The sequence below is a fragment of the Hippopotamus amphibius genome, chromosome 10 (genome assembly GCF_030028045.1).
Source record: "Hippopotamus amphibius kiboko isolate mHipAmp2 chromosome 10, mHipAmp2.hap2, whole genome shotgun sequence".
Taxonomy (NCBI): domain Eukaryota; kingdom Metazoa; phylum Chordata; class Mammalia; order Artiodactyla; family Hippopotamidae; genus Hippopotamus; species Hippopotamus amphibius.
In genome coordinates, this window is record NC_080195.1 from 14,048,887 (window position 1) to 14,063,819 (window position 14,933).

The following is a 14,933-nucleotide window of genomic DNA, read 5'->3' on the forward strand; positions in this document are numbered from 1 at the left end:
CTCGTGACAGCCCCCGCGGGGCTCTGTCGCGGAGCCTCGGAGGCTGCAACCTTGTCCTGAGAAGCCGGGCTGGCCCCGCCTCAGGGCGGCCCGGCCTGTGCCCGCCCCGGGCTGGAGGGGGAGGTGAGCGGGCCGGGCGCCACCTCCTCGCGCTCCCCGACTGCCCCGCAGCCTGCGGCGCCCCGCCCGCGTTTCCCGAGGCCGGAGCTCCTTCCACGGCCCGCGCACTAGACTTCCAGGGGCTGAACCGCGCCGGCCGCCCCGAGCATCCCCGCCCCGCGGTCCCCGCAGTCTCAGTCCCGGTGCAGGGCGCGATGCTGGCGCTGTGGCTGCTGAGCCTCGGGCAGAAGCTGCTGCTCTGGGGAGGGCTGTGCGCGGTCTCCCTGACGGGCGCCACCCTCACCCTGCGCCTTCTGCAGATGGTGGCCAGCTACGCGTGGAAATGGCAGCAGATGCGTGCCATCCCGACCTTGGAGGGCGCCTACCCCTTCCTGGGACACGCGCTGTATATGAAGCCGGACGCGAGAGGTAAGGGACCGCGCCCAGACCGGCTGTGTCCCCATCTGAGGGCTGGCGGCTCCCGGCCCGCGCCGCCCCACCGGCCCTCTTACAGCCTGGACACTAGTGCCTGACGTGCTGCCTCTGGGAGAGAGAAGAATTTGTCACGCGTTAGAGGATGGAATCCCAGGTCTATCCAGTTTCCCTGTGACACCTGGCAAAATTGCTAAGTGCCCTCCGTTCTAAACGAACTTTTTCTTTGTGTACAGCATAGATTGCAGTATCTCTAAGCTTTTGTCCTTCTGCTTTTTTGCTTCTTCTTTTCCCATCTGGTAGCTCCTCCTACCTCAGAACACTGCTGTCTTTGCTTCTGTCTCGGCTGTTAAAGCCTTAAGGGCAAACACTTCCCTGGAACAAGGCAAATCCCTTAGAACTTAGAAATCTCTCTCCCTCTCCCTCCTCCTCCTCCTTTCCCCTCTCCCTTCTCCCCTCCCCTCTCCCTTCTCCCCTCTCCCCTCTCCAGGGACTAGTGATTCACTTGAGGTTTTCCCCACCCGGATATCACAAGACCACCGGAACTTTGATTCCTTCTTTTAGCCCTTTTAAGGAGGTTACCTAATAACAAAACTGATGGCCAGGCCTGCTTGAAAATTCGTACAGTAAGTTTCAAAAGTCTTATTTATTAAAGAGTGAATTGTTCTTAATTGAAATCGTTTTTAAGAGATAGACATATTATTTTGTTGATGGAAAAAGCTCACTTTAAGTTACAAAGGTCTTAGAAGTATCTGAGATTTGCAATCCTCCATTAGGGAGGGTGAATTAGATTTTAGCACTTTATTTTCAGGGGGCTATAAATTGAAATACCTAGAGCTGAAAAGATTTGCTCAATATGACGTATTTTAAAATGAGTCCAGGACTAGAACCCAATTCCCCTTCAGATTAATTGTAAATACTAGTAGTTTTACAGGCTGAACATTAACTTCAATGTGTAAAGGATTATTTCTTTTCTGTTTCCCCAAATCAAAATAATACTGTCATTTTAACCTCACAGGGATACCATGTGGCCACATGGGAGAGTGTTTACCAAAATATTGAACGTGTTTTGGAGCAGAAGAAATCCAAGTAAACTTTTTACCAGCCAAACATCAATGTGACTAATGTCACAAGTGATCCAACAACACACTTATTTATAAGAAAACCATATTTGTAAAATCATCTTGGCTAATACTGAAAGCAGAGCTAACCTCCTCTTCTATCCTGAGGCTTTATAGATTAAAAAATAGTTATATAGAAATATAGACCCTCCCATCCCCACTTAAGGAGTCTCATCATATTCTTTTTGGGAATTTTTCTAAGAATTGAAATCTCTAGTGAGTAAGACCTGTTTCAAAACAAACTGTGAACTGACTGGAGTATTTAACAAAATTCTCTTTGAAATTACTTTCTGAGCAAAGAGAATGATGGTGTACTGTCTTTTATAAAGGGACTTTTTAATCCACCACACAAGTACTGGATTTTGGCATCAGGCAAACTTTTGCTCCGTTTCCAGCTTTGCAACCAAGTTTGATTTTGAGAAGTTGTTTACAACTCTTTAAGTTAGAGGGGTTTTGCTTGTTTGTTTACCATTTACTTGTAAATGTAACTATATTGCAGAGTAATTTTAAGGATTAAATTTAATGCGTGCGATTTCTAGATCACTGTCTAGAATGGGGTTAGGCTCATTTCTTTAAAGCTGTCAATGAGCCGTTTATTGAAGCCCCACTTTGTGCTCAGCATTGAGCTCAGCAAGATTGGGGATATCAGAGTGTTCTGAGAAATATTCCCTCTGTTCAGCATTTGTCTCTTATACAGGAGGCTGTGCCTTTCACTTTGTGGCTACTGTCCAAATTCTGGCCTTGGTAGTTCCACCAGGAGTATTGCAGTTGCTTTCCCATGAGCCCCTGGAACTCTAACCTCTTGCTTTTGCATCTGTGTCAGCACCTGTCTTCCTCAGCTGCTACCTGCTATTGGACCTGATACCTTCGAACCACAGATTCAGATTTCCCTGTCTCCTCTGTCAGACCAGAACAAGGCAGGCAGCATATGAGCACGAAGCCTGATATTTTGACACTGTTGCATTAACCCAGCTCTTTTCACAGCAGTGTTACCAGCTGTCTTGACCAGAAGACATTTTGAAGCAGTGTGGTAATATGGGTAAGGTGGCGCATTCTGGGGTCTGACTGCCTTGGGTACAAAGACAGATTCCACCATTTACTAGCTCTGTGATATATTGGGCAAGTTTCTTAACTGTGTACAACTTCCTCAATTGTATAATGACAGTAATAATAGCGCCCATCTAACTGTGGTGAGGCATAAAAGACATAATACACCTGAAACCCTTAGCACTAGATCTGACATATAATAACCTGCCATAGCAAGTAAATATGACATAATGAATGTTAATTGTTTTAAGATTATTATTATTAGGTTTGGTGTGCCAAAGTGTGCAAACACTTAAAAAAATCGAGACTATTGATTTAGCTTTATAGGCAGTGGACATCCCCAGCCTTAGCCCTTCTCCCACTTTGAACAACTTGCCCTGAAGTTCAGGGGTGGGTGAAGCTTAAGGATGGAAGAGGACCAGGGATGGACTGAGCACGTGCACATCTATCAACATGGAAAAAGAGCTGAAAAGCTTAATAGTTTGGTGTTTTATGCCATGCCGGTTTTTCCCCTTGCCCAAATCCCCATGTCAAAACATCCCTGTTGAAATCTCAAACATCATATTAGTAGTCTCACAGGGAGATGGGGATTGCTGTCAGTCAGGCCTTCCCATTGCCCAGGAGAACCCTCTCAACTAGCCTTCCCCCTCCCCAAAATTGGAAGGGAAGAAGTAAAACTGTCACTATTTGCAGATAACATGATATTATAGAAAACCCTAAAGACTCCAGCAAAAAATTGTTAGAACTAATAAACTACTTCAGTAAAGTTGCAGGATACAAAATCAATATATAAAAATCAGTTGTATTTCTATACACTAATAATGAGCTATCAGAAAGAGAAATTAAGAAAACATTTCCATTTACAATTGCATCAAAAAAATAAAATACCTAGGAATAAATTTAACCAAGGAAGTGAAAAAGGTGTACACTGAAATCTGTGAGACACTGCTGAAGTAAATTGAATAAGACACAAATAAATGGAAAGATAGTCCATGTTCATGGATTGGAAGAATTAATATTGTTAAAATGCCCCTGCTCTCCAAAGCAATTCTCAGATTCAGTGCAATCCATATCAAAATTCCAATGACATTTGCCACAGAAATAGAATAGTACCAAAATTTGTGTGGGATAAAAATGACCTCAAATAACCAAAGCAATTTTGAGGAAAAAAAAAAAAAAAAAAAAAGCTGGAGGCATCATACCTCCTCATTTCAAACTATATTACAAAGCCATAGCAATCAAAACAGTATGATATTCACAGAAACATAGACACATAGATCAATTGAACGTAATAGGAAGCCTAGAAATAAACAGTTGATGGTCAATTAATTTACCGCAAAGGATCCAAGAATACATAATGGGGAAATGACAGACTCTTCAATAAATGGTGTTGGGAAAACTGGACAGACACATGCAAAAGAATAAAACTCGACCACTATCTTACACCATGCATGATGAGTAATTCAAAATTGATTAAAGACTTAAGTATAAGACCTGAAGCCATATACCTAATAGAATACAAGTAGTCAGCTCCTTGATTTTTTGGATTTGATGCCAAAAGCAAAGGCAACAAAAGTAACAGTAAACAACTGAGACTACATCAAATTAAAAAGCTTCTGCCCAGCAAAGAAAACCATTAAGAAAATGAAAAGGAAACCTACCAGATGGGATATATGATTTGCAAATCATATATCTAATAAGGGGTTAATACCCAAAATATATAAAGAACTCATACAAGTCAATAGCAATAACAAACAAACAAAAAAACCCTGAACAATTTCCTTTAAAAATAAGCAGAGGGCCTGAATAGACATTTTCCTAAAAAAGACATACACATACATGAAAATATGCTCAACATCACTACTTGGCAGGGAAATGCAAATCAAAACCACAATAAGATTTCACCTCATACTTTTTAACATGGTTATAATCAAAAAGACGAGATATAACAAGTATTGGCAAGTGAGAAGGGAACCCTAGAGCACTGCTGGTGAAAATGTAAATTGGTGCAGCCACTGTGGAAAACAGTATGGAGATTTCTCAAAACATTAAAACATTAAAAATCAAACTACTGTATGATCTTGCTATTTCTCTTCAGGGCACGTATACCAGGAAAATGAAAACATTAACTTGAAAAGATAAATGCACCCCATGTTCACTGCAGTGTTATTTACAATAGCCAAGATGTGGAAGCAACCTAAGTGTCCATCACTGCATGAATGGATAAAGAAAATGTGGTACACACACACACACACACACACACACACACACACACACACACAGAAATATTATTCAGTCATAAAAACAGAAGGAAATATTGCCATTTGTGAAAACATGGGTGACCCTTGAGGGCATAATGCTAAATGAAACGTCAGATAAAGCAAGACGAGTATCGTGTGATCTCACTTCTGTGCGGAATCTAAACAACAACAGCCACAACAACAGCCACAACAACATCTCTCTGGGAGATATTAAGTGACTTGTCCAAAGTAAAAATATAAACAAAACCCAAAAAACCAAAAGACACAATTAGGAACTTATTACAAAATTCTTGTCTTTTGAAAACATTTTTATTGGTGTAGAGTTGGTTTACAATGTTGTGTTAGTTTCAGGTGTACGGTAAAGTGCGTCAGTTATACGTATACATGTACCCACAGTGTTTTAGATTCTTTCCCCATATAGGTCATTACAGAGTAGTGAGTAGAGTTCCCTGTGCTGTATCCTTATTAGACAAAATTCTTCTCTTGATTGAATTTAAGATTAAATATTTTCTCCCAGATTTTTTTCAGCAGCTAATTCAGTACACTGAAGAACACCGACACCTGCCATTACTGAAACTCTGGCTCGGGCCAGTACCTCTGTTGGTCCTTTATAAGGCAGAAAATGTGGAGGTGAGTATGTGGCAGATGTGATCAGTATTCCACTGTCTATTTGATGGTGTGGGAATCTCATTAGATGTGGTCATCCTCCGGATTCAGCTGCCTCTCCCCTCTCCCCTCAAGAGATGACTCTGTTTGGTTCCTAGTTTGTGGCAGGAACCAGGAATCATCTTGGACATTTTCTTTTCTTTCAACTCCCTTTAGTCCTCAAGACTGAAGGACAGTTATATGTTCAAAACTGTAACTGCATTTCTTTGAGGCCCAGGAATGAAAATGAATTGCAGAGAAATAACAATTATGAAGTCTTGCTTTAAAAAGTGGTCGTGTTCTAGCCAGGTATTCTTGTAACTGAGATCACTTTGATGTCTATAGCCCTCAAATATTTTTATTCTCTTTTAAAGGTAATTTTAAATAGTTCAAAGCACATTGACAAAGCCTATATGTACAAGTTCCTAGAACCGTGGCTTGGCCTAGGACTTCTTACAAGGTATGTCAGTGGAAACTTGTGAAGCCGTCTGGTAGAAACAGTTACTTCTTTGGGTAACTTGTTGTTACAGGGGTGGACACAAGGGATTCTTCCAATAGCAAGACTGAGCTATGGGGAATTAAGGGAGGTGCTGGAGGGAAAAGTCCAGCTGACAATGGACCTTGGTAGATAGGGTGGATGGTCATCTCCAGCCACTGTATTCAAAAATGATAATCACTAATGTTCTAAGAAAAATGGAGCAGGGATATCTTTTTTTTTTTTAAGAGACAATAAACTGCATATATTTAGAGTGTACAATTTGGTATGGAGCAGGGAAATCCTGAAAATATAATGAAATATAATGAAAAAGGCAGCCGCCCCCAGAGAAGTATATCGAACACAGTAACCTCACTTCTTGAGTTGGCACCCAGAAACAGGACTCCATCCTCTGAGAGGGGGCCCAGCAAGAGAAAGGCAGGACTCTTGTGGGGACTTTGGAGAATTCAAAGATGGTAGAGTCCAAAGATATCTGAGGACTAAGATATTGATAGGGGGAGAAAAATTCTAATTTTTGAAACTCAGAACTTAGAAATGTAGAAAAATTCTTAAATATGTCCATTTTTAACGAACACTCTTAAGCGTTAGTAATATAGAACAGTTTCCAAAATATTCACGTTCTGTAACTCAGCATGAGGCTTTGTCATTCAGACCAAAGCATTTGAGAATCTGTAGATGTAGCTGTTTCAGGAGAATTTGGTGACTTGGCTATATTTATATTTTATTTGTTTCAGATGTTGCTTCTTTTTTCTTTGTAACCATGTATTGTATTTCTAGTACTGGAAACAAGTGGCGCTCTAGGAGAAAAATGTTAACACCCGCTTTCCATTTTACAATTCTGGAAGATTTCTTAGATGTCATGAATGAACAAGCAAATATATTGGTTAATAAGCTTGAAAAACATGTTAACCAAGAAGCATTTAACTGCTTTTTTTACATCACACTTTGTGCCTTAGATATAATCTGTGGTAAGTCTTGTTAATTTGCTTTTAAAGTTAGGATGTAAAGATAAAATGGCCCAAATAGAAAATAACAGTCCATGGTGTGTGTGTGGCCGGCGGGGGGCGGGGGTGGGGAGCGGGGGGGGCTGGTTAGAAAGGATATTGGGTTCTTCTGGAAGGTCCTATTGCTAGATTAGCCACCTGAGAAGCAGCAGTATTCATAGGACTTTGAACCAAGCAGTCACAGAGCCAACACCACCAGAAGGTCAGAGGGAAGGAAGGGCAGGAACTAGGAATAAGAGAAGCAGAAAAAAAACAAGAGAAGAGGGAAAAGAACAATTCTACAATATATAAGAATAGAACAGGACATAACGTCTTTTTTCAAGTGTCTGCCACTGTACCCAAGATATGTGCATGAACTGAATATTTGCATCTTACTGTATTTTACAGAAACAGCTATGGGGAAGAACATTGGTGCTCAAAGTAATGATGATTCTGAGTATGTTCGCGCAGTTTATAGGTAAATGAAGTCCTTCTAATTATTTCTAAAATTGTTATTGGGAATTCCCTGGTGGTCCAGTTGTTAGGACTCCACGCTTTCACTGTCAAGGGCCTGGGTTCAGTGCCTGGTCGGGGAACCAAAGTCCCACAAGCTGCTTGGCATGGCCAAAAAAATAAAGTAAAATTGTTATTGATTAGGGCTTAAAAAAATTATTGCTGATACTTTCTGTCTGTACTGTAGTTGTTTCATCATTTCAAAGTGAACATTACACTAGAAACTAACCTAATCATTTAAGCATATCTTTCAACAGTAGAGGAATGGTATGTAAATTACGACACATCCAGATTATTCAGTAATTTTAAATGACTATTTTCTAATATATCGCGAGATTACGTTATGATGCTAAGTGATAAAAGAAAGACTTTTTTTGGTAGTTTGATAACCACTGGGTATAAAAAATTGTTCATAGAAAAAGCTAGAAGATACTGTACCAAAATATTAGCTGCAGTTATTATTTTGTTCACGTGCTTCTCTTTCTTACTGTGTTTTGTTTTTGTTGTGATTCACTCTCCTATATTTTCTGCACTGAATGTGTATTATTTTTTAGTTGAAATAATCAACTTTAATTTTAAAATTGCTTGTGATTATTCAGTTATTAAGAGGCAGGGCCAGGCTTTCGTTCAATGTATCCTATCTTTAAGTCCGGTGCTCATTTCGCTTCAGCTTAATAACTATTTATTGAGTATCTATAATCTGCCATTCACTACACACGGTACTGACTAATTTTATATGAGCACATGAAACAGACAGAATAGCAGGGGAGACAGGCATTGAAGCAAATGAATATAAACTTATAAATTATAATAATTGCTTAGAAAGAAAAGATCAAGTTGATATGAGAGGAAAACAGGGATGTGTCCTACAGACTGAATGGCCAGAAAAGGTCTTTTCTGAGGAATTGGCATCTAAGCTGGTCATGAAGGAGGAGATCGTGTAGAGGTCTTTCTGTGTTTTCACTGGGAATGATGAGGGCGGTGCTCAAGACAGCCATGTGACAGATGGGTATTGAATGAAATCTCCTTTTCCGTGGAAGAGGGCAACCGTTATTTTCTGGCACTCCAGAGGAGTCAGCAAGCAAATGAGTGGACATTAAAAAGAGGCAGATTTCGTATCAACTTGTGGTACAAGAGGCACAGGCAGCCTGGGGAAGTCGAGCACTGTCTCTAGAGGAAAAGCAGCAGAGATCAGATGGCCGTCTAGTGAGGATGTTTCGTAACAGATTTTTCATTCCTCTGAAGAACCCATTAAACGTTTAAGCTTCACTAGATGTGTAATGACCGATGCCTTTATTTTTGAGGGTAAAGCCTGGGGCTCTTAGCAGCCTCTGAGATACATCATTATCATCCCTACATATTACCCTCACTGAGACCGGGCATCAATTAGGTGCTCAAGAAACACACATTTTCAGTGTATTAGCTGATGTTTCTTTATCCTGTTTATAGGATGAGTGATTCGGTACATCAAAGAATGAAGACACCCTGGCTCTGGCTTGACCTTTTGTTCTTTGTGCTTAAAGATGGACGGGAACACAAAAGGAGCCTAAAAATCCTACATACTTTTACCAACAATGTAAGCCCACGAGTTTTTAAATCATGATAAAATATACACAACATAAAATTTACCATTAAGTGTATTCTCAGTGTTCTGAAGCCCTCACCACTCTCCATTTCCAGTTCTTTTATAAGCCCAAGATTTTTTGTTGTGTTAACATACCCTGGAGCCTGTGTCTCCTGAAATAGAAGTTGAATAATAATGGAAAAAAGTAGACAGCATGATTACATTTTAATTATGTGTTCAGCAAATATTAATTAAGCACTTGTTAGGTGTCAAACACTGTACCAAGTGTTAGAAACACAGTAATGAGTAAGACATGTATGTTTCCTACCCTAAAAGAGGTTAGTCTAGTAGAGGAGTTTGTCTATTAAAAAAAATTACAAAATGTGATATGAACTATAAATATTTATTAACACCCAGGGAACTATGTGGCATGAATAAAGAGAAAAGGATCCATGTTATGAGAGCCTTCTGGAAAATGTATGGATTAGGCAATAGTTTTCAAAGGCAAAGGGCATTTATAGCAATATCTCAACTTGGAAAAGATTAAAATTAACTAGATATCACTATTTTACCTCCAGTTCAAAAATAGCAAGGAGATAGTGATATTGTTTCAGATATAAGATGTCAGTCTTATGTGAAACATGTGCTTTTGACAAAGCAATATTTAAGTGAAAATATACATCAAATTATGATTTCAATGCACTGATAAAAGTGCCCGTTTAAATATATTCTCTCTTTACTGTAAATCTGGGCTTGAATTATATTGGCATTGCTTCCTTACAGTGAGGTACAGCCTGTCACCAACAGATCATGTGGTTACTGAGTCAGTAGATGGTGGATGAATGAGGTGTTGGACTGAGATGGTGTGGCCACAATGGACAACAAAGTAATCTCCATTACGGGGCAGTAGGATAATGACCAACAGTTTGTATTTTATAACTACAATTAAATTTTCCCTCAAGTTACATGCATTGCTATCAATATCAATAATGAATGAAGTCCAAATCGGATGGACAATGCTCTTCATGTAATAACTATTGAAAATTGCATACTGACTGCCAGGCACTAGGGTTCCCCCAAGAATGAAAGGAGATACAGTGCTTTGTTCTCAAAGAACGTATGATCTATTCATTCAAACCATTTAGTAGCAAGTTTGGTCAATTGCTTGACAGGAGAAGAAAATCGAAATGTACAACCAAATTAAGCTTACGGGCTTTAATTCTTTTATTCTTTCAAAAAAGATCTAACGAATGCCCTTCAAATGCCAGGCAGTGTTCTAAGGGTTGGAATTATATCAGTGAACAAATTTACTGCCACACGGATGGTACCTTCGAGTCGGGCATTACATTATACAGCACGTATAATATAACGTCAGGTGGTGAGTGAAATGGAAAAAAAATAAAGTAGGGTGAGGAAGATAGTGTGCTAGGGACCAGGTTGGCAATGATCTGGGAAGGGCTTTCTGATTGTGTGAGAAGGGGCCAGGACCTTAAGAGGAGGGAGGGAGTCAGCCACACTGATACTTGAAGAAAGAGAAATCTCGGCCTCAGGAAAGCAAGCATGCAGGTGAATTGACTGATCAACCTGCTGCTGCTTCTCCAATCCAGCCTGCAATGAGAGTGATCCGTAATGAGTCTATTATATGATGATTGTATTCTCTCCAGCACCTACACTTTTTCTCATTAGCTCATTGAAATCTCTAGGGCACCACTTAGGTGACTACTAACGGTATTCCCGTGTTGGAAAGATGGCAGAAATAGCCCTTGAATATTCTGAATTTGTCTGACATTAAGTTTGTTTTTTAAAGTCTTATCAAATAATGCCCTGAAATGTGAACAGGAAGCTTTGCTACATGTTCCACAAGAAGCCTAAGTTATTGTGGAGTTAGAACAGGAAAGGTTTAGAAAAAAATCCACGAGAGAAGCTAATACATTTTCATAAGAACGTGTGTTACGTGGCCGCATCAATATCCAAACAAGAGCATATGGTTATTTAAATCGCAGGTCATCACTGAACGGGCCAATGAAATGAAGAGACGTGAAGAAGGTAGAAGTAATGACGGGGACTTTCTTCCAACCAAAAAAAAATACAGGGCTTTTCTTGACTTGCTTTTAAATGTGACTGATGACCAAGGGAACCAGCTGAGTCATGAAGACATTCGAGAAGAAGTTGACACCTTTATGTTTGAGGTATTTTATCTGGTCACATTATTTTCGGGTATCATTAAACAAATTGCAGTTATTGTCTAAAATCTTTAGCATTATTTTTTAAAGTTTGTTCAAGTTTTAAAGCAGCTTCATATAACTGAGGATGAATCGCTACATTATAAGTAGAAATTACACAATGTAAAAACCTTATTAAGTACCAGATCAGCTTTCTTCTTCAGAAAAAGCCTTTGACTCACGGTGAGTACTGCACTAGACACATTGCTTTCTCAGGCAAACCTAAAACCCATTGGATTTTTCCAAGCCAAAAAGCAGCCAGAAATCGCTCTCAGTTCCCTATATTACCTCATGCTATTTAAAAATCTCTGAAACCCACAATTCTGTCTTTTCACCACCTCCTTTTTGAAGTTCTAGCAAACGAGCACTTAGCTTCTACTATGAGCTGCCCAAACTAAAGAAGGTGGCAAGAGCCCTCCGATAGAGAATTCAACTAGTTTGTGATTCTAAAGGGATTTCTGGCTTTCAAATAGTGAAAAGAAAGATGCAGTTTTTACAAAAGGTAATTCTAGCATTAGTAAATATTACAAAGAGTGAATCTCTCAGTGTGAGGATTGCCAAATAAAGAGGAAGAAATAGTTTGAAAAAGTGCCATGTGGTAATAGTAAGTGGAGGAAAGTGAAGGGCATGGGTAGTTTTTTTTTGTTTGTTTTTACTTTTGCTTTGCTTTTTTTTTTTTAATATATCTTTATTGTAATAATTGCTTCACAATGTTGTGTTAGTTCCTGCTGCACAACAAAGTGAATCAGCTGTATGTATACATATATCCCCGTATCCCCTCCTTCCTGAGTCTCCCTCCCACCCTCCCTATCCCACCCCTCTAGGTCATCATAAAGCACTGAGCTGATCTCCCTGTGCTATGCCCCAGCTTCCCACTAGCCATCTGTTTTACATTTGGTAGTGTGTATATGTCAAGGCTATTCTCTCACTTTGTCCATGGGTGGTTTTAGAAGGCTCAGCACACGCCAGCCATGGTGGTGTGAGCTGCCCTGCCTGCAGGCATCTGGGTACAGTGTACATGTGGGTGCCGTGTACATGTGGGTACAGTGCTGGAGCGCGCATTCTCCTGGGGGTGCAGTGTAGGAAAGCGAGCTGTGTCAAAGGGCCCTAGACCCGAGTTCTTATTTTGGCTCCATGCTGACTGGCCTTATGCGATGGTGTCCATCACCCCAGAGCTCTGTCACAGCTTCCCTGTGTATAAAATAGAGGATTAGATCAGGAGTTTGTAACTTCTTTTTCAAGCAGAGCACTTCATTGAAAAGAAATGTTATGCAGAAAATGGACATCTAAATTAGCTAAAACGGGGAGCAGTGTTAAGCTCGGGGGCTCTGGGGCCAAATCCCACCTCTAACCTGTACTGGAGGTGGGACCTCAGGTGCCTCATGGAGCCTTTCTAGGCTTCGGTGTCCTCATCGTCAAGCACAGGCCTCGCAGGAGAGTTGTGAGGGTTAGGTGAGTGATTTTTGAAAGTGCACGGAGAATTGTGCCTGGCACACCAGAAGTGTGTAGTGGATACTGGCTGTTATCATTTGATGTCGAAGTGGAGAGACTGTCTCACATCTCCACCCAGGCACACACGCACACACATACACGCCCACGTGCATACACTCTCATACACACATGTGCACGTGCACACATACATCCTTCTCCCACCGAAAACCGCTCACGTTCATGAAAACAACTGGACTAATGATTTCCTTCTTCTGGCTCTAACACTGAATTTCTAAGTGTTTTCTTCTTCGCATCAAATAGGAGGCACACCTCGTGTGACTATAATATCGTGACCTCCTCCATAAGGCGGATGCAGGTTATCACGACCATGCCTTTCCTGCCCCAGGTGCTGGCCGCTGGACGCTAAGGTTTCTGCCCCGGCCCTGTCCCACCAGCCTGCTTCTGTAAACTGTGTGCTTCATGCTTTGTTTCACCCCGACGTCTTCGGGTAGCTGGCAAATGGAAACAGGAAGTTCAGCAGACTTCGCTTACGTGTTCAGATCAGGCTTCCACTTATAAATTCAAGAGATGTTATTAAGAATTATTTAGCAAGAGCACTTCCTTCTGTGACTTTCATAAACAACTGAGTGAAATGAGTCAGATCTTGTCCGGAATTCAGGGTAGTTTCTGTGAAGAAACAGCAAGCCTGAGAAGAGGCAATGACCCCAATGTCAGAGATTTGGAAAATACATATTTTATAAAATTGCAGAATAAACCTCAAACAATTCAACAGAGAAGCTGTTTTACGAAGCAAGTGCTTTGGAGATTTCTGCCCAGGGAAAGAAAAATTATAACCATCACCTGTGTTGCATAGGGAAAATGGAAAAGTTAGAACTTGCATAGAGGAAATAATTTTTCTCTTTAGTTCCCCTAAAAGTCTTATTCATAGAGCTATAATATTATTAGTGATTTTTCAAACAAATATTTTTTTCTGAAGAACTCATGTAAAAAACAATTCTTGGTCTGTTTTTAATCTCTAAAATGTAAATAGCTATATCAAGTATTTCACAGTTTTCCTGAAGAATAATTGAATTAGTTTCTGCAGAGTATACTTAGTATTTTGCCTAAAGCTCAGCAAGTATTTATCAACTTCTTGACGTGCAGGATGTTACTTAGAACCATACATAGATTCTGTGGTATCCAGGGTTGACAGGTAAAGCCTACTTTACAAATGCTAGATGGTGGAGGAGTACAGATCCTGTAAACTGGCTCATAAAAGTCAGACCTTTTCCCCTTAAAAACAGCCTAGAGCACCTAGTTCTCTTGGAAGCCCCCTTATCAGCACAGCACAGCCCCTTCTCACCATATATGCACCTCTGTTTATGCTGAAATGTCTAAGCATGAACCTCCCCTTTGAAATACTGTACCCAATTAATTTATTCTGCTTGGAGTCACAGTGCGCTGTCAAATCCAAACAATTCAAAATAGAGCTCTCTCTTCTAATCTTCGCAATATGACTCCACTAAGTTATTTTTTCCTTACATTTGTAGGGCCACGATACGACCACAGCTGCAATAAACTGGTCCTTATATCTATTGGGATCATACCCAGAAATCCAGCAGAAAGTGGACAATGAACTGGAGGAAGTGTTTGGTATGTTTGGTCCCTTCATTAGTTACACTGTGGGTACCACATCCACCGAAGCAAGAGTTGTTCTTGCTCATGAAGGACATGCAGTAAGACCTGTTCTAAAAATGCGGCAATAAGAAGGAAGGCTCCCATACGAGATCCCGTCCAGTACCAGTCTTCTTAGCAGGGCTTTATTCATCACGTGCAGAATACAGGCATTTGCTAATTGCCTGGCATGTGACTGCACTGGGCTAGATGCTGGGGATGCACAGATAAATGTTACTGTCCTCAAGCATCTCTCTGCTTAATGGATGAAGCAGACCTATGTGCATAAAGCATTGAGTCATGGGGTCAAGGAAAACTGTTTCATACAGCATTGTAGCTGGCCACAAATGAGAGAAAACATGCGTTAAGCCGATCGGGCATACATTTCTATTCCGCAACCAGCAATCTGCAGGGAAGCTGTCCTAGGCTGGTGCCAGCAGTGATG

General features: G+C 40.6%; 1 protein-coding gene across 3 annotated transcripts in view; it reads left to right on the forward strand.

Annotated features, from left to right (window-relative positions):
- Nucleotides 1-14,933, forward strand: part of LOC130830328 (cytochrome P450 4V2) — an 18,662-nt gene continuing 3,729 nt past the window's right edge. The window contains exons 1-9 of one of the 3 annotated variants that reach the window (XM_057697516.1): nucleotides 1-123; nucleotides 420-528; nucleotides 5,478-5,590; nucleotides 5,980-6,065; nucleotides 6,879-7,069; nucleotides 7,493-7,562; nucleotides 9,047-9,173; nucleotides 11,165-11,350; nucleotides 14,365-14,467. In XM_057697516.1, coding sequence (XP_057553499.1) covers nucleotides 420-528; nucleotides 5,478-5,590; nucleotides 5,980-6,065; nucleotides 6,879-7,069; nucleotides 7,493-7,562; nucleotides 9,047-9,173; nucleotides 11,165-11,350; nucleotides 14,365-14,467 — 985 coding nt within the window. In that variant the 5' untranslated portion in view covers nucleotides 1-123. Of the gene's footprint in view, nucleotides 124-201; nucleotides 529-1,266; nucleotides 2,692-5,477; nucleotides 5,591-5,979; nucleotides 6,066-6,878; nucleotides 7,070-7,492; nucleotides 7,563-9,046; nucleotides 9,174-11,164; nucleotides 11,351-14,364; nucleotides 14,468-14,933 lie in introns of those variants that run through there. The other 2 variants (XM_057697515.1, XM_057697517.1) reach the window with 2 other exon arrangements.